The following is a 19757-nucleotide window of genomic DNA, read 5'->3' on the forward strand; positions in this document are numbered from 1 at the left end:
ACAGAGAGTGTGATTTGGGCCAAAGGCAGTGGGGTTGCTCCTTCTTTTACAGCATATACGTGCATCTTTAACATCCCTGCTGGACTCTTAGTTGTTAAAGTCCCAACTGCATAAAAAAACCCTCCTAACATTTGATTTATGTGCCTCAGAAGGATGAAGGGGGCTCTGTTTGCCATGAGACAGAATCTGTGGTTCCAAGGACAGTAGGAATTTCTTGCTTAACTCTTCAGCCATTAAGCTGTGCCTGTGTCTATAGAACATCACTGTTCCACCTATCCCAGGCCTTTCCAATGTACTTTGACCGGAAGAAGTGACCTAGCATGAGTAGACAGCATTGCCTCCTTTTTTTTTTTAATCCTTACCTCCCAACCCACTTCCACTGAGGGATGTAAAATCCTGTTTCATCAGTTAACCAGTTAAATGTTATGTTTAACCATTTAAGTGCTTAAATGGGATCCCATGGGCAGAGGGCTGCTCTCTGCCTTGGCCTGCTGCTCCGGCCAGGCCCATGGCAGGTGAGGGATTCTCCAGCTGGGCTAGAACACCCCATTCTGCAGTGCAGCATGATGGGTCCGCCTGCCGGTGTGCCCCCAGCTATGGCACGGTGGGCCTAGCCAGGTTGGAGTGCCCCCGCCCACACTGGGGAGGAAGGCTGCTCTAGGGTGGCCGGGCCGCTGATTAATCCTGCAACTGGTAAGGGTAATGTTTACTGGCTAACCACCGACATCCCTCCTCCCTTTCACAATGGCTGCAAGCAAAGGCTCTTAGCACTAAACCAGAACTGGATTGCACCAAGGACATTTGGCTGGGAAGAGATCTCAGCACAGCAACGGCATCTTGCAAACTAGATTTCTCACCAGCTGACAGGCACGAATTAGCAGAATGTTGTCATTCCCAAGCTCCCAGCCTTTCTGTTAAAAATAAGCTGTGATTGACTGTCCTCCTTTACGCAGAGGGATAGTCAGCGAGTCTCCCCCTGTTTAGAGCGCACCCCACCCTGCCGTGCCCTGCTGTTAATGTAACTCCTGCATTCTTCCCTGCACCCTCCTCCCAGACGGACACTTTTAGTACTGTGATGTCAAGTTTGCAACACACCCTGGCCTATGCCAGGAAAGATGACGATGTGCCCAGTGTGTGCAGCACCTTACACAGGTTTCATGCTGTCAGAAGATTAATCCACAGGTGCATTCCCATGGAGTGAGTTTTCTCAGTATCTCCTGGGTTTTCCTGCATTGGTATCAGTCTTAACAGATCCAGATCCTTTTTTTTTTTTTAATTATTTTTTTTAAGCTAGGAGCGTGTTGGAGACGCTCTCAGGGGGGATCGGAACTCTGGATTTCTCTTCTCCTCCAAGATGTTCCGGGAAGTGTCTTTATTTCTCTGTGCCTTGATTTCTCCCTCCGTCAATAGAGAGTTAATCAGTCCTACCACCCAGGAGAGTTGTGATGTTTGTTCCATATAAATCTGCAAAATGCTTTGAAAGCCTCAGCTGACATGCTGCATGGAAGTGCAAAGTCTTGTTATCACAAGTATCTTGAATGGTGCACCTGTGTGCCCATGTTGGTGAAGGAATGTTTCAGAAGGGTTTATTTAAAAAGCTCAGCACCCTGTTGGTATTTCTCCCTTGAATTTCCATTGGATTAAGAAATAAAGCAGGGAAAAAATTTCTTGTGGAAAGTAACAAACGTTGATTTATTTACCTGACAGAACAGAGCCTGGAGCAGCTTTGGATTCTTGGCTAGAAGTGTATTAAAGCCCTCCAAAAATCCACATATTATTTACTCTGGAGTCTGGAATGGCTCGTGCTGGTTCCTTGTGGTAATATTGGATTAGCAAGTTCTTAATAATTGCCACAGGCATTTCCCCTCAGCACATAGGAAGGGGGAAAGGGTCAGAGTGTGCAGGCAGGGGGAGATTCACCCTCCCTCTGATAATTACCTAGGGAAAGAAGAGACTCTTTTAAAAATCAGGTGTGCTAATCCCACATGGTCCCTGATCCTGCAAACCTTTATGCTTGTGTTTAACTTTTAAGAGTTGCATTGAAGTCAGTAGAACTGGTTCCCATGTTTTGAGGAGGGTCAGGATTCTGAGACTCCACAGGGACCGTTGATGGGCCCTGATGCGTTGGTGTCTGTATCACGCACAAAGTTTACTTAATTGCAGAAAAATACATTGTGAATGAGTCTGGCCCTCGTTCCAGGAAGCTAAGCCGTGAGGGCGAACCCCTCTGCCCAGACTTGGATGGGTGTCTCATGGACATAAATGTTTTGTCTGTGTGGAGCAGTTTGCAGTAGGGCATTAGGGAGCCTGCAAAACTCTTATGCACGAGTGTGCCCCTGCACAGGTGGGAAGCCCTGTTACAGTTCGTGAGGCTACTCCCATAAGGAAAGGGACCAATGTGTGTGTTTGCAGCCTCAAGCTGGTAGGGAAAGAGTTTGCATTTGAAAAATGCAAGGCAGTCCTGGGGGAATTCTGCAATTTTACTCTGGCTCCAAGTGCAACAATTGAAGAATCCCCCCAGGACTATGAGATTTTTAACCGGACAGCCCCTCCGCTTGGATTAGGGCAGTTTATGAACTGATTTCATTGCAACCCCCCTTCTGCCTCCCCTTCATACTGCCCGGTGCCTCCAGAAAAGCCAAGCTCGAGTGAGGCCTAGGTGCTATGGCCGATGGAGCCATGTATGTGCCTTGGATAGCAAAGGGCCCTTCTGAAGATCCCCTCAGACAGGTGTGATGCGTTGGGGGAGCCCTCCTCCCCAGAGTCAGGCGCACATTCTGACCTTCTGTTTGTTGTCCCTCACAGGGATGAGACCCAATCTACCAGCTGAGTGCATCCGGGCACTGGATCGCCCATTCAGAGTGGTCACTTCGCCAGCACAGGTAAGGAGAAAGCCTGCTAAAATGTCTGGGGGGGTCAACTATGCCATTGTGACTGTTTGCCCTTCCCCACCCATATCTACTCTGTATTGCAGAGTTTGTCCGTCCGTTCAAGGACTCCTCCTAAACAGTAAGAGCTAGGACCACCAAATTCAGTACACAGCTACATTTGACTTAGTAAAACCATTTATTTACTTGAACCAGCTCCAAACCCCCATCCCTGTCCAAAAGCCAACTGTGTTATTCCCTCCGTTGTTCCTCTTACCTTGAAAACGATGGAAACAGCGTAACATGGCCTAACGGATCACAGAATCTATTCCTGGCCTGAAGCCACACGTGTCCAATCCCAGGGTGGAAAGGAACAGCAGCGGAGTCGCCCCTGCTGTTGTTGTTCTGGAAGTCAGTCTGTTACAACTGTCCACCGATAGTGACAGCATGCACCAGATCTCAGCCTCCATCCTTTGCTGTCTATTATAATGAATCACTATTCGTATGATTGTAGCACCTTGCCTACAAACCTGAAATCACCTGGGTGTGAAGGCGCCTTAGTTATTAGTTCTATTACGGTACGCTGCCGGGGCTTGGGCCCCATTGTGCCAGGGCTGGACAGACACAATAAGAGACCATCCCTGCTCCCAAAGAACGTGGGGGGAAATTGTGACCCTGCTGAGGCCCACTGACGGGCTTGGGGGCAAAGGGGGTATTCTAAAGGCCCCAGGGCTCCGAGCTGCTGCTACTGTGGCAATGGTGGCGGCTGGAGTCCTGGGCCCTATGAATCAGCATGGGGGCATTGTGCTGCACGCTCCAGAACCTGCGCCATGCTCTCAGAAGGCCGGCAAGGGGAGGGAGCAGCATGGTTCAGGCACTGCTGGCTGCCCCTTCTGCCGGAGGCCCTGTCCCTTCTGAGAGCACAGAGCCACCCTGTTCTACATTGCCCGGGGGCCCAGCTATTCTGACAGCGCCACTGAAGTCAGTGGGCTGGGATTTCGCTCCTGGAGTCAAGGGGTGGGATACATGAAGTAGTAAGGCTACGTCTACACTGGCAGCTTCTTGCACAAGAACTGTTTTGCGGAAGAGTTCTTGCGCAAAATGTCTTCCACAAGAGCGCGTCTACACTGGCATGTGATTTTGCACACTATGGCAGTGTGGACGCTCTCTTGTGCAAGAAAGCTCTGATGGCCATTTTAACCATCGGGGTTTCTTGCGCAAGAAATTCATGTTGCCTGTCTACACTGCCCTCTTGCACAAGAGGGCTTATTCCTCATGGGGAGAGGAATAACTCCTCCAGAAGAAGCCCTGTTTTCCGACGCTAGACTATAAATTTACTTGCGCAAGAACACGCATGCAGGATAGGCACCCGGCAAGTTTTTGCACAAGAAGAGCTGTTCTTGTGCAAGAAGCCGCCAGTGTAGATGTAGCCTAAGTGTTCCTGTTTGAATTGTGGGGAACTTAGACCTCAAGCACACAAGCACCTGCTTCACGTTAGGCACAAGAGTAACGTCATTAGTTACAGTGAGGCGTACGCGGAGGCAGTCGGGAGGCCTAAGTGACATGCCATAGGTCACATGGCACCAGGACATGAACCCCTGTCTCCCAGTGGCCACCTTTCCTTTTCTAACCGGCATTAACCTAGCCACCCAGGGTGCCACCTCAGCGGTGTGAAACCATCACCCAAAGACCGGCTGTACATCAAAACCAAGCCCATCCCTCGTTGCTACACTGTGACTTCCTGGCTAGTCCCAGTGACTCAGAGTCATTGAAATACCCCTCTCTCCGGCTTCAGGCCAGCTCAGAGCAGGGAGCTCTGATGCAGCCCTGAGCAGTTCACGCTCATTTGGAGAGAGTCCTGTTGCAACTCACTTTTTAAGGCAACTTTTCATAACCAATCTCCCTGCTACTGCCACCATGGGGGTTGAAAAGCCCTGCCAAAGAGGAGCCACCTGGGATCACCTCGTTTACAGTCTCCCCAGCCGGCGAGAGGTGCCACCCACACGCCACCTCACCCCTTTTAAGAGGTTTAATTGATGGCTGCGCAGACAGCCCCAAAACCGCCGTGTGTAATAACCATGACCCCGGCGTACCGCCTCCACTTGGCCTGGAGATCTGAGGCGCAGAAGAATGTGACCGTGTTTAAAGCTGACAGGAGAAGGGAGTGAAGACTTCATAAGGAGTTAATTGAGGGTAATTAAATGAAGTAGGCAATGAAGGAAGTGGCTGTGCATTAGCCCTAAGAGTCATGCAGAGAGCTGGTGCTGCAGGAATGTCCTGGGTGTTTCAGGTCTTGGGCAAAGCAGCAGGTTGCCTCTGACAGGGTTAAATTTATGGGTCTCCCTCCTCCCCCTGGGCTGTGTGCAGCAAACAGAATCTGGCTGGAAGGCCTGAGCTGAGCAAGCGTTTGTCTCCTGGTGGGACTGGCTGGGGTGGCAGTGGAAATTTTCTCTCCAGGTACGAAGCAGCAGCCAGCTTTCTCTCTCCTCCAGCCCTGCCTTGCAAGGAGCACACAGGTGGGAGTGGCGTGGCAGAGTGCAGAAAAGGTCTGACTTCTGAGTCGGGCACCTTTGGACTTCTCTCCAGCTGCTAGTGTCCTGCACCCCAGGGGCTCCATGGCTGATGACACCACCTGGCTGGACCTGCCTGGCAGATGGACCTATGGCGTGTGTGGAGGCGGGCGAGTCTTCTTCATCAAGTATGTTCAGCTCTGGCTGTCTTTGTGTTCCTCCTTGCAGTGTGTGTGTGTTTTAATCCCCCCATCCCCAACACGCACACACAATCTAGTGCGTGTTCTGAGCCATATGGTGTGTGGACATAGGGTGGGAAAGGGAACAAGGCAGAATAGGGAATGGTACAAGGAAGGGGAGAGGGATTGTGGCCAAGGGTAACAGCCCGAATTACGGTGGGGGTGAGGGGTCTACCCCCAGTTCTTACTAGTCCTCTTGGTGCCTCCACACCTGACCCTACACAGACCTCAGGCGTTTTTACTCCTCATTCCCTCTCCCACCCTTTCATTTCACTGCCTGGGAAGAGTTCGGAGGGGCCCAGACGATGGCCCTTCTATTGTGCCCGGAAGCCTGGCCCAACCACTGAAAGGGGCGGGGTACTGCCCAGTGAATGCTCGGAGGAGACCCTGCATAGTGCAGCTGCTGCTAGGATTCCATCTGGGGAAGCTGTAGACCAGCCCTATGCCCGATCATTGCAACCCCACTTCTGCCTCCCCTTCATACTGCCCGGTGCCTCCAGAAAAGCCAAGCTCGAGTGAGGCCTAGGTGCTATGGCCGATGGAGCCATGTATGTGCCTTGGATAGCAAAGGGCCCTTCTGAAGGTCCCCTCAGACAGGTGTGATGCGTTGGGGGAGCCCTCCTCCCCAGAGTCAGGCGCACATTCTGACCTTCTGTTTGTTGTCCCTCACAGTGATGAGACCCAATCTACCAGCTGGGTGCATCCGGGCACTGGATCGCCCATTCAGAGTGGTCACTTCGCCAGCACAGGTAAGGAGCAAGCCTGCTAAAATGTCTGGGGGGGGGTCAACTATGCCATTGTGACTGTTTGCCCTTCCCCCCCATATCTACTCTGTATTGCAGAGTTTGTCCGTCCGTTCAAGGACTCCTCCTAAACAGTAAGAGCTAGGACCACCAAATTCAGTACACAGCTTCCTCTTCTCATAACTTAAGGCAAGGGCAGGGACTGGTTGTGCCAGGGCACTGGGATGCGCCTGCAATGGGGTTGCTCCTCATAAAACCACATCGAAAAGAGACAGAATCACCAGGCAGGTGAAAGGGGCTGGCTGGGGTGCCCCCAATCCAGGACTGCCCCAACCTGGAGCCTCTCACCCCCCCCCCCCCCAGGCACCTTTTAGGAATGGTGGGATGGTTGAAGCTCCCCTCCAAATTGTATGGGGACATCGCTGGCTGTTCCCCTTCATCAGGGAGCCAGGGGAAAGTGCAGAGTTTGCTTCATTCCTCACTCTGGCTGGGGAGCGCTGGGGGTAAATGAACCTGGACCTGCCTCAGCTGGGGGACATGCACCTTCCCCAAGCTGTGCCTGCTGGAGCTGCAGCAGCCGTGGAGAGGTGCTTCTCACTGGCCCCAAGTTGCTGTGGTGAGTGAGGGGTGGGGAAGTCCTCTGTCCCCAGGACAGCCTGCATCCTGAACCCCTCATCCCAGCCCCACCCCAGAGCAAAGATTCAAACAAAGCCTGGGCATGTTCATTTTATTTAAAAGAAAACAAACAATATTTGCGTTAAGGACCCAAGCCACACTGGGTAAATCTTCTCGTGGTTAATAAAACATCCTGCAGCTGACGGTATTAGAGTATCCCCTCAAGAGCTACATGGTAAACAATCCAGGGATGAAGAGGCTAATGACCTCTTTCAAGAGCCTTTGTGAATTGCTGCTAGCTTTAGTCCTAAAATAGTTGAAAATAGGTTTTGATTCCTTCTGTTGCTAGTATCAGTTGGCTGTGGGAGGGAGCCCGAGAGCAAACCTGGCTAGAAACACGTGCAGCCAAACTGAGTGAAAGAGGAAAATCATCTTGCAGCCTTGGTGGTGAACATTTAACAAGCTTAACAAATGGTTCCACTTCCAATGTTCTGCTGCAGTTCCGGGATGCTGTATTTGTGTCTGGGCAACACAGCCGCAGGGGTACAGGGTACTGTGGGGTATTGTGAGAACTGCAAGTTATCTCTTTGAATGTGGGAGTGGGGGGCAAGGGTTCACTGGTCCCGTTTGCATGCTAGGGGCATTCTGCAGTGATGTTTGGGGAGCATGTGTCAGCCAGGCAGCTTACAGTAAGGGGGCGGGGGCGGGGTTTAGCTGTCCCTCTGTTCTAGGGAGCAGTCTGCTTTGTCTCCCTCTGGTTTTAGGTTCTTATGTGTTATCGTTCTGAATTCTAAGAAACCAAGTTGTGTTACACAGCAACCTTTTAGCAAGAGTATTTGCTTTTATGTAGCTTCACAGCATGCACACAGGGCCCAACTGGAAAGACTTGTAAGGAACCAAACGCCTGAGGGCAGGAGCTCAGGGGAGTTTGAAAACTGGATCTCTTTTTAAGAGTGAATTTGAGGGCAGGGCCTCAAATCACAAGGCCCTGGGAAACACTGGGAGTGTATGAACGTGTGAACTGGTGGTGTCCCTGAATGCAGTTCTGTGCCATAGCCTTCAGCACTGTTCAGCATAAAAACATTGGGGAAAAGCTAAAAACAAAGTGGGTTGTAATTCCCAACTCCACATGGGTTGGAAGGGAGGGTGTCAAGATGGGTCACTTGCAGCTGACATTTCCTGAGCTGCGGCATTCCAGGTGCATAGTCATTGGGTTTGTAACTCGGGAACAGAGTTGTCAGACTGGAAGTTTCCATACCCCACCTCCTGCCTTCTTAGAACAAGCTCATTGTCTCTCTGGCCCCTCCCCTTTTCTCAACAGTGACCAATGAGAGGTGGGAGCGGGGAAGTATTGCACTTAACTGTGCAATACTATTTCACAGGAGCTTAGCTGTCAATTAGTTTGTGTCCCAGAGGCTGGCATGTATCCTGGAATAATTTTGAGCCTGCCTAATGACATTTCAGAAGATAGTCTTACTCAAATGAATGCTCTCTTGAAAGGTAATACGTTAAAAATTGCATCCATAATATCCTGCAACAGGGAGTTCCACACTTGAACAGATGAATAATGCCTGCTTTTGCTGTTATATCTTTTCAGACTTGCCCAAAGGCTGGGAAGCAGGCGTGTCATGTCAAGGGGCCATATATTTTATCAAGTAAGTGGGAAAGTGTTTGTTGTTGTTCCTGCTGTTTGCTGACTTGAGGAGCTATCTGCCCTTGCTCCTCCACCCGTCTGTAAAATGCCCTTTGCTGTTTTCAGGGGTGGGGGAGTGTATATAAACCGGAAAGATGTAATTACTGCCCCTGCTGACAACACTGTTAGGGGCTGATGCTGCTGTAACATTTGGTAGTTCATTGTGCACTGTACGCTGTGAGTAGAATTGCTTTGGATGCTAATGTGCTGGTGGGGTGTGGAGTTAGGTGGACACAGTTGCTATCTTCACATTATTTCCGGCAGCTCTGCATCAGTTGTACCTGACTTCAGTGGGACTAAAGGCCAATGCTGAAAAGAAGGGTAGAAGCCAAAACCCCTTCTCTGGCAGGGCTGCCGATGATGCTACAAGCAGTGGAGTGAAGTTAGCACTGTGAGGAACTAGTCAGAGACTTGATAGCAGAATGCTGTGCCTTGTCCTTATATGCCTCGGTGATGCCTTTCAGAGGTCCAAATGCTCAGAGCGGACGTGTCTCTCTCAAAGTTTAAAACTCAGGTCTCCTGGCAGTTGAGGAGGGATGTGGCTTGGCACTTGTCTAATTGGGTACTGCCCTGTGCTCTCCCAGACTAGTGGAGACTGTGGTGTAGTCTTTTCAGTAGGGCTGCTATGGGAAGGATGCTGATGCCCCAGACGGAGGATAGTGGCTCTTGGCTCAGTCTTCCTTTCTTCCAAGCAGAGTCCCGGCTTCCTGCTCGGGTGACATTTCATATGAGCTCTCTACCCTGGGATCGTATCCACTCCGCAGAGGTGGAGAGCCCAGAGGCCACAGAACTGGGTGCAATAAAGGTGGCTGGTTGCAGTGGTCTAGATTGGACTCTCTCTTGGGCCATCTTGTGTTCCTTGCTCATGCAGCACATGCTGCACCTGGGCCAGTATCTTTGATCTAGCTTCCTAGGCACTGTCGTAATATCAATAATAAAACAACACTTCCAAAGAGCAGAGGGTTTGCCCGGGCGTCTTGGCTAGCACTCCCTCTCCTTTCACCTCTCCTGTTTGTTGTGCTCTAGGTAGTTCTGTTTGGCGGCTGCTCTTTGCGCTGTCTGGTGAGTCCCTGCAAAGTGCTCCTCAATGCAAGGGGCCGACGGCGTGGCCACATTTGCAACAGCGTCCCAGGAGGTGGCACCAACACGTGCAGGAAATGCACAGTGTGCAGTGTTAGGGGGTGTGTGTTGTCCCCTCACATTTCCACACACGTGAGGAGGAATCCTCCAAAATAAAATGTGTGATGGGCAGAATCTTGACTGAATATCCTTAGGTGGCAGAGGAGGGTGGTAAAAGAACACAGCTTAGCGCAGGGGCTACTGTTTCAGTCCGTGTTGGCCACCATTTTTGCGTGCCTGGCTCTGTGAAATCGCCCTCTGTCCTGTCTGCTCCCATTGCTTTCCGTGCTGGCTGGGAGCTTGGACTCCTCTCCCCAGCACGGAGGCGGTGAGGGAAAAGCGCTTTCCCCTCTCGCTGCCTTGCTCCCTCCCTCAGAACGATGCCCCCCAAAATAAGGGCCCTTCGGTGCCCACACCAGGTGGCAGTGGTTCCAGGCACAGAACTGGCTGCCGGCCTGTGGGGTGCTGGGGCCAAGGATGGCTGCCACTTCTCCCACTGGGCTGAGGGATAAAGGGTTCAAACAGCGCCCAGCTGGGGGCTGATTCCTTGTCAGGATCTGTGCCAAGCCCCCTGCCCCTCCAGCCTCAGGTACAGATGCTGGGGTGCTTATGAGGTTCCGCTGGTGCTGGCATATCCCTTTTCCTCCTCTGTGCGTGGCTGTGATGTAACGTTCGTTCCCCTCAGGGCAGCCTGCCTTGCCAGTTGCCTTTGACGTTCTCCTAGCGCTGGCTTGGGGCCCTGGAAATGCCATGGGGTGGAGAGCAGGGCTTTTTGGAAGTCAGGGAAAAGGCTGCAGGACAAGGCCAGACTTACAGTGGGGCTGTGTGGCCCGCTGTTGTCAGAGGGCAGCGACTGGTGTGCTGGGTGGAGGGGGAAGTGAGGCGGGTGGAACAGGGAGGCATTGCTAAGGAGATGCCTACCAGGGATGCTGGAGTGAGCCTTCCAGCCTGGCTGGATGGAGAAGGGCTCAGTTTGGCTCTAAAATTAGCTGGCTTTGAAAGCGCGGCTGGAGCTCTGAAGACTGTTCCTCCCCAGGGTTCAGAGCCTTAGCTCCAGCCCACGCTGCGGCTTCACACGGTGTCCACACAGCTGTTTCAGAGCACTAGCATGAGCACCGCTTGCCCATGTCTCTTGACCCAGGCTGGGAGGCCTCGACACACCCCAGGAGGGGGCTGGCATGCCCCTAAAGCAGGCCCTGCCCGTAGCTGTTCATTAGCAGCGCTGTTGGTCAAAAGTCACCTCAGCCTCGCGAGTGGCATGCCTGGCAGGCAGGGGGTTAACCTGGGTCTGCAAACCATGGCCTGAAGGGGAGGAGTTTGGAGATGTGGGGCAGGGAATTCAGTGAAAGCCAATCCCCTCTCAGCCCCTAAAGCTTCAGGCTAACACGGATTAGAGGATCAAGGGTGTTTTTCTTTTCAGAGAACCTGTGACCCTCCCCCACCACCCTGTGCCAGCTACATCTCTGGCTGTGCCCTGTGTGTGCTCTCTGTGCCAGGGAAGGCAAATAGCTTCTCTTGTGGGGACTCTCTTAAGGTTGTGGTCCCCGGTAGCCTGAGAGGTGAACAGAGGGGACAAGGAGATCTGATGGCAGAGAGAACCAGGGCCGTGCTGTAGGGACCAGCAAGGGACACTCCTGAGTTCTATGGACCGCTGCTCAGAACCTCGCTGGCTCTGAACACTTAGGATCTTGGTGTCTCACCCTTCTGCTCTGCAAGGTACGGGGAGGTTCTTATTGCACAAACAGGGCGACAAGGAACAGCTGTGGCCAGAGGGGCTGGTTATTCAGTGTCCTACAGAGGCCTGTGTCCATTTCAGGGTTGTGCTGAAAGTCAGCTGCAGACTAGAGTGTTTGTTTCCGCTGGCTGCTGAGGACAAGTCTGACTGAGTGTCCTAGACGCTTGTCTTGCTTCTCTTCTCTTCTCTTCTCTTCTCTTCTCTTCTCTTCTCTTCTCTTCTCTTCTCTTCTCTTCTCTTCTCTTCTCTTCTCTTCTCTTCTCTTCTCTTCTCTTCTCTTCTCTTCCCTTTCCTCTGTTACCAGTTCTCCTCCCCATTCATGTCCGTGCTGCAAAAATAATTGGACATCTCAGGTTCCTTGCTAGACCCAGCCACCAGAAGTGAAAGCGCAAGGTGACTGTGGGTAGCAGCATCCCCAGCAGGAGCAAAGTCTTCAAACAATTCTAGGGGTGAAATAGGGAATGTGGTGGGATGGAGGTCAGGGTGGGCAACCCACAAACATTTGCCCCACCTGTGTGTCAACTGTAGGCCGCAGCCTAGGTTCTATAATGCTATCATGGTAACGCATGTTAGATCATGGATTTCAGAGGCATCCAGGACTATCAGCAGAGTGGGCCTGTGGAGTTGATAAAAGGATGGTCCCAGCTGTTGGGATATTAGCTTAGGACTTGGGAGATGTGGGTTTAATTCCCTGCTCTGCTGCAGACTCCTTGTGTGGCCATGGGATAGGCACTTGGTCTCTGTGTGTACAATGGGGATAACAGCATTACCTGCCTCACAGGAGCATTGTGCAGGTAAATACATTAAATATGCCCAGATACTATGGCAATGAGAGCCAGGCAAGTACCTGGGATAGGTAGTAAACCTCCTATTGTCTTCAATGGGTGCTGAGTTTATCTAATGCTGAGTGCCACTAAAAATCTACCCCTAAGGATTCAAGTACAGACAGCCCGTTAGAGAGACCTCTTCATCTGGGAATTGTTTCCCAGCAGAAGAGCTGGAGCCCACGCTCATGGCATGTATAAAGCTAGGTTGAGAAAGATGCTGCCTTGAGTCATGTATGATGGAGTGCGGCAGGAAGCTGTTTTCCTGTCCCATGACATTTTCCCAAATGACACATTGCCCCCTTCCCGAATTGGGCTGAAAAGTTTTTGCCAGTCAATAGGTGGTTGACTTTGGGATGATTAGATTGTGACTCTTCTGCTTTATCCCTTCAAGTCTTCATGGGCTGCCATATGTAAACGAAAGGCCATTTTGCCTCGAAAAACGGAGTGTTTCTGGTTCAAATGTCAAATATGGGACACGGTGACGAGGCATGTTAAAAGCGGTTAATTAGGTAACCGTGTAACTGCTGAAAAATTTAAACAATTACACGCAGCAGGCTCTGCAGTATAAAGCTTATACTGCAGCGCTTGCAGTGCAGCCGGCTCCTAGGGAGCGGGGCTGGCAGCCAGTGCATGCCCAGAGCTCCGGCTGCTGTCCCCACTCCCAGGGAGATGGTGCGTGCCCTGAACCAACTTTTAAGCTGGCTTCTGGCCCCGTTTCCAGGGAGCCGGCTGCTGCCCCATGCTACATTACCTGATACAGAGTCAACAGCACAGGGTAGTAGCCAGCTTTCGGGCCGGAAGCCAGCGTGTAACTGTTGAAGCACTTACACTGCTACCTCCCTAACCGTGACGATTTCAAAGCTGGCGGGAGATTCGTCCAAACTGACTCTGTGTCACGAAGGGTTTTTGTTTGAATCCAAACTATTTTCAGTGCACAAAAAGAGGCTGCGGTATGGGGCTTGGTTTTGGCTCACGTGCTCTGTCGAGTAGCCTCCCGGACTCGTCTGAGTCGAGGCTGCAGGACTGAGATTCTGATGTGGCCCCTTCTCCTATGTTAGCAGCCACCATCCCAGGCAGGGAGGGTAGTGAGTGAACTGCGCAGCAGGGCAGGGTGCAAGGGGTCGCCCAGCTGTGCAGGAGGCTGCTGATGCTGCTCTTCCCAGGGCCAGCACAGAGTTAATCCCACTCCCCTACTACTTACTCCTTGCTGGAAATGACAGCTACGGCATCACGTGCCCTTTAAATACCTTAGGGAGCCGATGGAGCATGCCCAGCTCTAGCTCTCAGGGAAGGATGCCGGATTCTGCAGCAGCATCTTCTTCCCGAGCCGAGCCCGGAGACCGTCTGGAGAGACGGAGATGAGTGACTAGCGAGGGAGGGGGGAGCTGTGCTCGTGTGTGTGTGGGGGGGTGGGGGGAGAGACAGCAGCATCCATTCCTCCTGGGGCTCTGCAAGGAAAGAGAAAGGCATCTGGCTGGAGCAAGTTGCACGGCAGGGTCGTCATGGCTTGGGATCTAGCCACACGGAGCGGAGGGACGTGGAGCGGCAGCACGGTGAGTCCCGGTTTCGTGCCTCAGATAGCGGCCATCCTGCACAGTCTTGCACAGGCAGCTGCTTTCACCACAGCGCCTGACCTGTGCTGCTTCCCTGGCAGGTGCCTGGCTCATGGAGGCTGTGAGGATGCTAATTATAGCCAGGATGAGGGAGAAATATTTCAAGCGCACAGCTCCCCTCCTCCAGTGCGGGGAATCCTGGCAAGAAAGCTTCTAGATGCCAGGTTCCTGGTCTGTTGCAGCTCTGCCCCCCCCCCTCCCCAGCTCTTTCTGTTTGGACAGCCGTCTCGCTGCGCTGTGCCATGAATATTACTGAGCTCTGCTGCCACAAACAGGGCTGAACGTGCCAGCCCCTGCATGCTCCTGGGAACGGTGTGGATCGGCTGGCTTCACGGGCCCCCACTCTGGTGCCTTTGGGGTGCCTGCCTGGGTGTATGCGCCTAGCGTGCAAGTGGGCGAAGGTGCCTAGAGATGGCTTTGAGATGCTCTCGTAAGGCTGTCACATCCCCGTTTGCGGTGACCACCCTGATGAGCTTGTCAATCTCTAGCCCTTGGGGTTGTTGGTTGTTTTTTTTGTTTTTTGTTGGTGTGTGGTTTTTTTTTTGGTACCCCACCCGTGCTGGGGACCTGCCCCCTTCTTGAGAGAAAAGGGACCTACGCAGGCAGGCACGGGCCCTGCCTTTGCACAAAGGGCTTTCTGCATGTAAGACCTCCTGGTCTGTAGGCACCAGGAAACAATGTCCAAAGGGACCGAGAAGGAGCCTGGGATGTGGGGAGGGAGGGAGAGCACAAAGCAGGGGTGATTAATGGGCATTTGGGAGGGATAGTGGGGGGGATGGATCAGATCTTCATGTTACAGGTGGGGAAAGTGAGGCCCAGAGGGGAAGAGAGGTGGCAGAGTTGGGCTTATAACGTGCGTTCCATAGAAAACGTGCTGTCGTCGCAGGATGCTTGGCAGGGGAAGCTGGCATCAGTGGATGCCCTGAGGGAGTGCTGTTGATGACTGAGCAGGTGTCAGTCTGCCCTTTAAGACTGCTGAAGCCAATGAGCCCCCCCCCACCCTCAGTGTACTAATGGGTACTAAGTTGCTGGAGAAGGTGCCAGGCAAAACTGAGCCTTGTGCAGTTATGTTCAGTAAAGATCTCTGGTATGTTTTATAGGGGGGGACCCACCATCTTGGACAAATTCCAATTTTGATTGCGGCGTTCCGCTGAATGGAGTTCACTCTCACACACGCCGTTTCAGTGGGATACAGAATTCATTGTGTGCTTGTGTGTGAGTAATTTGTGCCAACAACCGCTGCCCTGCTCTGCGCTAGCTGTAGCTGCATTTCAGTGCCGGGGAAGTGATCCCGCCTGCATGTGTGTACTTGGGAGACCTGGACATGTAACAGGTGTGTGCGTGTGTGAGTGCGTGTGTGCGTTGCCCTTCGCTGAATGGACCTGGACTTACATAACTGCGCCTATAGTACAGCATTACTAGAGACCTAAGTGACAGAGGCTTAGGCCATGGGAACAGGAGGACCTGTGTTCTATGCCTGCTTCCCCCTGAAGTTGGCAGAAGCCATGTTGTACAACCTAGTGAATACAGGAAAGCCTGTATGCCGATAGATTTGTTTGTAATGGGCCAACCCCATCTCTTCCCTCAGAGCTACGCATTGTTGGGCCTAGTATCTGATCTGGAGAGACGCTTTGCTTAGGCTGCAGCCTAAACAGACCACGATCGATCTTGTCTGAGATATCACCTGACACTTAAAGGAAACCCCAGCTTGTCTCGGGGACTTCCAGTTGTTGGCATCTCTACCTTCCTCTTCTCAATCGAAAACAAGCTGGTTCCTTCTCTGCCAGGAGCCCTGGTCGACTCTTATTTGTGTGTGTTGTTGTTATTAAAGATCCCAAAAGCTCTTAACTAGCCAGTGCACGCAGATGTTCTACCACGCATGGGCTGAAAGGAGCTGATTGTTACAAGGTTCACGCAAGTGATGCGTTATTATATTGCTGTTTAAACCGCAGGGAACGTGTTCAGATTTATCCCCGGGACTGATTTTTTTTTGCATGCATCATCAAGTCTATTACAGTGGTGGGGTTTGGCTGTGTGAAGTTAATGCTAGTGCAAGGAGCTGGCCTGGCTGCTCTGGAGAACACCTGCCTCTTCGTCCCCATGGCAGGCGTGGTACGGGCAAGTCTTCCCTCCCCTGCCCTGCTGCTGTGGCTCGTCCCGGGCCTGGTGGCGCTTACTCGATGGGTGAAAAGGGAATTCGGCCTCCTGGGGCCCCTCTTCTAAGCTTGCTCATAGTGGGGCTGTGGGGTGGGTGGCTGCTTGTCTCCATTGGGGTCATATCTGCCCAGAGCAAGACAGAGCCCAGGAAATACACTTCACGTAGATCCCGTACTGGCCAAGAGCTGGGCCTGTCCAAATTCTTCGTTTCTGAATCCCCTAAGAATCCCATTGCCCTTTATGATTCTATTTAGCCCAAGTGAAACAACGATCAGAGATGCCGGGAAGTGCTGAAGCCCCTTCCCCATCTGGGCTGGACAGGAGGAAAGCCCTCCTGCCATAGAGAAGTCTGGGATGCTCTGTGGAGGGGACCTGTGAGTGCTGGGGCCTGGCTAGCAGGGCTGGTGAATTGCATTCCCGATCCAAAACAGAACAAGCGGGAGAGCGGAAGAATAAAAATGTTCAGTGGTGTGGGGCAGCCTTTGCCAGGATTCTTCACTTCCCACGACTTGGCACATCCTCCCCTTCCGAGTGGCTTATTCTACCCAGCACTCCGCTTGCCTTGGGTGTCAATCTCCCTCCTCCTCGGGGATAGCTCTGGTCTTTTGTAGCAGCATGGGGGCATTAGGAGTCGATCCCATCTCCCCTGGCAAGACGCGGTGGCATTTCAGATTGTGGGCGTTGACCAGTCCCGAGAGTTCTCTGCCCCCGGTGTAACTAAACCTGCATGCATTACATAAGAACGGCCGTACTGGGTCAGACCAAAGGTCCATCTAGCCCAGTAGCCTGTCTGCCGACAGTGGCCAGCACCAGGTGCCCCAGAAAGGGTGGACTGAAGACAATGATCAAGTGATTTGTCTCCTGCCATCCTTCTCCGGCCTCTGACAAACAGAAAATTAACAAAAATGAACTCGGTGATGAATCTTTCATTTGACTCGCTTGGGTAAGAAGATTCAAACATGCCGCTCATCACAGTGGTCACTTCTCTCCTGCCCTTGTTAGCAGCAGGACTGTTCTTGCTGGAGGGAGCAGAACACAGAATGAAAAAGCTCTCTGTTTCCTGGCCCTGGCTTGTAGTGGCCATGACTGGCAAAAAGGGCCTTATAGACAGCTGCTTGGAAGATGACCGAAAAAGGAGCAGCATCTGGAGAAGCAGAATCTTTGACTCTTTCAGGCATCTTGCTGGGACCTGGAAATTTCCAAGGCCTTGGGGAGCCATGCGTGGCCTAGAAGGGTTGGCACTGCAGATGAGAGGGTTAAACTTTGTGTGTCATGTGATGGGGTGTGGTCACAGAACACCCCTTAGGATTGTTCCCTGGTGTGCTGATTATGCCATTGACACTCTCCTCCTTGCCCTTTGGGGTTCCCCACCACCCTGTTCTTGGGCCAGATTCTCTGGTCTCCCCCCTCAGACAAAGCACAGAATTGGGGTGAATGCTCCTCTGAAGAGCAATGCAGACACTGATCCACTTCAGCTCTAGGAGGATGCAGTTCTATGGCACAGCAACCAGGAAATCAACCCCCCAAATGAATCCGACTTTCTCTGAGTAAAAGTTTTACACCTAGAAAGCTCAGGAGGATGTTCGTCTTCTTTATCAGTGAAAGAGAGAGATGCACACTGGTTGTCCTCCTCTACCCTGTAACAATTATTTACACTGGGCCTGTTGGTAAGCAGAAGTGTTTTTATTAAATAGAGTCAGATTTAAGTGGCTGCAAGTAACAGTAAGTTAACATGAAAAGAAAATGGATGGCTAGTTCTGATTCACAAAAAAAAAAGTATTTCAAGTAGATTTTTACCCTAATGATTGTTCTTGTTCTAGGAATAATCTTCAGGTCAGAGTCAGCCTCTTTTATCTTGACCTGGGTCCCCAGCCCTTTATAGCCTTCCAGGATTTTCCAGATCAGCTGAAGACAAAGACCTGATAGCTTCTCCTTGCTTAAACAGTCTTCTTTCCCTGACGGGAATCTTTGATTATACATTCCTCCTTCCATGGAAAACTATCTGGGTCAAAAAATGGAATCCTACTGCCAGGAGGTATAGTCATATGTCTTACTAGTCCAATCACCTTTGGACTTACAGGAAACACAGTGTTGTTTACAAGACATTAAGTTAATCCCCCATTCATTAAGGCATGGGGATGGGGTGGCTCTTGTTAGCACATTTAAAACTATATGCAATTTCATGCTTCCTATTTCTAACTTTACATTCAAGAATGATATATACCAAAATAGGATATACAGATCCAGCAGCTTGTAACATTAAAATTGATAAGATTACATAAGGCGTATTGTCCAGAGCATCACCACATTATGCATATTTATATTTGGAAGCCAAGCTTCCTAAAGCATGGGTGGGGGGCTGTAACATATCCATCCTCTTATACATTTACATGCACAGACCCTTTTAACTGGGGTCCAGATGCTCGCTCCAGATGCTATGGATTATAGTGTTTAAAAACAGATACCTAAAATCTCTGTCAGTAATGCACAGGCTGTGCTTTTAAAAGAGGCCACGGTGGCAGAGAAGGTTACTCTTGCTGGCTCCTCTAGAGATCCGTTTGGGTCCTAAGTGAGCAGGAATTGTGTGTCTCTCATTCTAGCTCCTAGGCCTTGCCTGCCCTGGGGATTCTCCCACTGATGTGGCTCCATCTGTACTCACAGTGGTGGGAGTCTTTAGTATAGATGCTCTGGAGGTCTTACCACCATATTGTCTAGACCAGTGGTCCCCAACCTTTTGGGGCTGCCGGGTGCCCAGGGGCAGGGCCACTCACATGCCAGGTGCCCGGGGGCGGGGCCACCCATACGCCGCATGCCCGGTGCTGGCGCCACCCATGCGCCGCACTCCCGGGGCTGGCGCCGCTCCTGTGCTGCCCAGAGGTGGGGCTGCCCATACGCCACACGCCCAGGACCCGGCGGCGCCCATATGCTGCACGCCCAGGGCTGGAACAGCCCATGCGCTGCATGCCCAGAGCCAGCGCCGCTCCTGTGCCACGCGCTCAGGGGTGGGGACGCCCATACGCCACACACCCAGGACCCGGCAGCACCCATACGCCGCGCACTCGGGGCCGGAACAGCCCATGCGCTGCATGCCCGGGGCTGGTGCTGCTCCTGTGCCACATGCCCAGGGGCCGGCACAGCCCATACGCCGCACGCCTGGGGCCAGCACCACCTCTGTGCCGTGCACCCGGGGCTGGCACAGCCCTTGCGCTGTGCACGCGGGGGTGGGACTGCCCATACGCTGCGTGCCCAGGGACTGGCACCGCCCACGCGCCCAGGGGCGAGGCCGGCCCTGATCACTCGGCAGGCGCACAGAAATGGCCCGGCGGGCATCATGGCGCCCGTGGGCACCGCGTTGGGGACCACTGGTCTAGACTTCCTTGAAGCAGGGCTCCACAAAATGCCAGCAGTTAGGCCCCACCAGTGCCTGGGTGGAATTTGAGAGACCCTTCTATGTAGATATAGCTTCAGTGAACATTGTGCAGCCTTTTAGCCAACTCCACATGGCAGAACTGCAGTAGCAGGCTGAGGTGCATCGGCAGAGCTGTGGGAAGGCACAAGAATAAATCGAGAGCTAGAACAGGATGCCTCATTGCAGGTCAGGCAGGAGGTGCGTCGTAAGAGCTGTCTCAGGTTCATGTA

General features: G+C 52.3%; 1 protein-coding gene across 14 annotated transcripts in view; it reads left to right on the forward strand.

Moving 5' to 3' along the window:
- The first annotated feature begins 5196 nt into the window (after window positions 1-5196).
- Window positions 5197-19757, forward strand: part of PLEKHA6 (pleckstrin homology domain containing A6) — a 143841-nt gene continuing 129280 nt past the window's right edge. For 2 of the 14 annotated variants that reach the window (XR_012897848.2, XM_075910155.2), the window contains exons 1-3: window positions 5213-5565; window positions 6289-6365; window positions 8572-8629. Coding sequence is in view for 11 of the 14 variants with exons in the window: in XM_075910155.2 (XP_075766270.2) it covers window positions 5483-5565; window positions 6289-6365; window positions 8572-8629 (218 nt within the window). In the remaining 3 variants the exon portion in view is untranslated. Of the gene's footprint in view, window positions 5566-6288; window positions 6366-8571; window positions 8630-11270; window positions 11503-13764; window positions 13902-19757 lie in introns of those variants that run through there. The other 12 variants (XM_075910158.2, XM_075910159.2, XM_089773694.1 and 9 more) reach the window with 11 other exon arrangements.

Source organism: Pelodiscus sinensis, chromosome 27, assembly GCF_052426305.1.
Source record: "Pelodiscus sinensis isolate ZL-2025 chromosome 27, ASM5242630v1, whole genome shotgun sequence".
Classification (NCBI taxonomy): Eukaryota; Metazoa; Chordata; order Testudines; family Trionychidae; genus Pelodiscus; species Pelodiscus sinensis.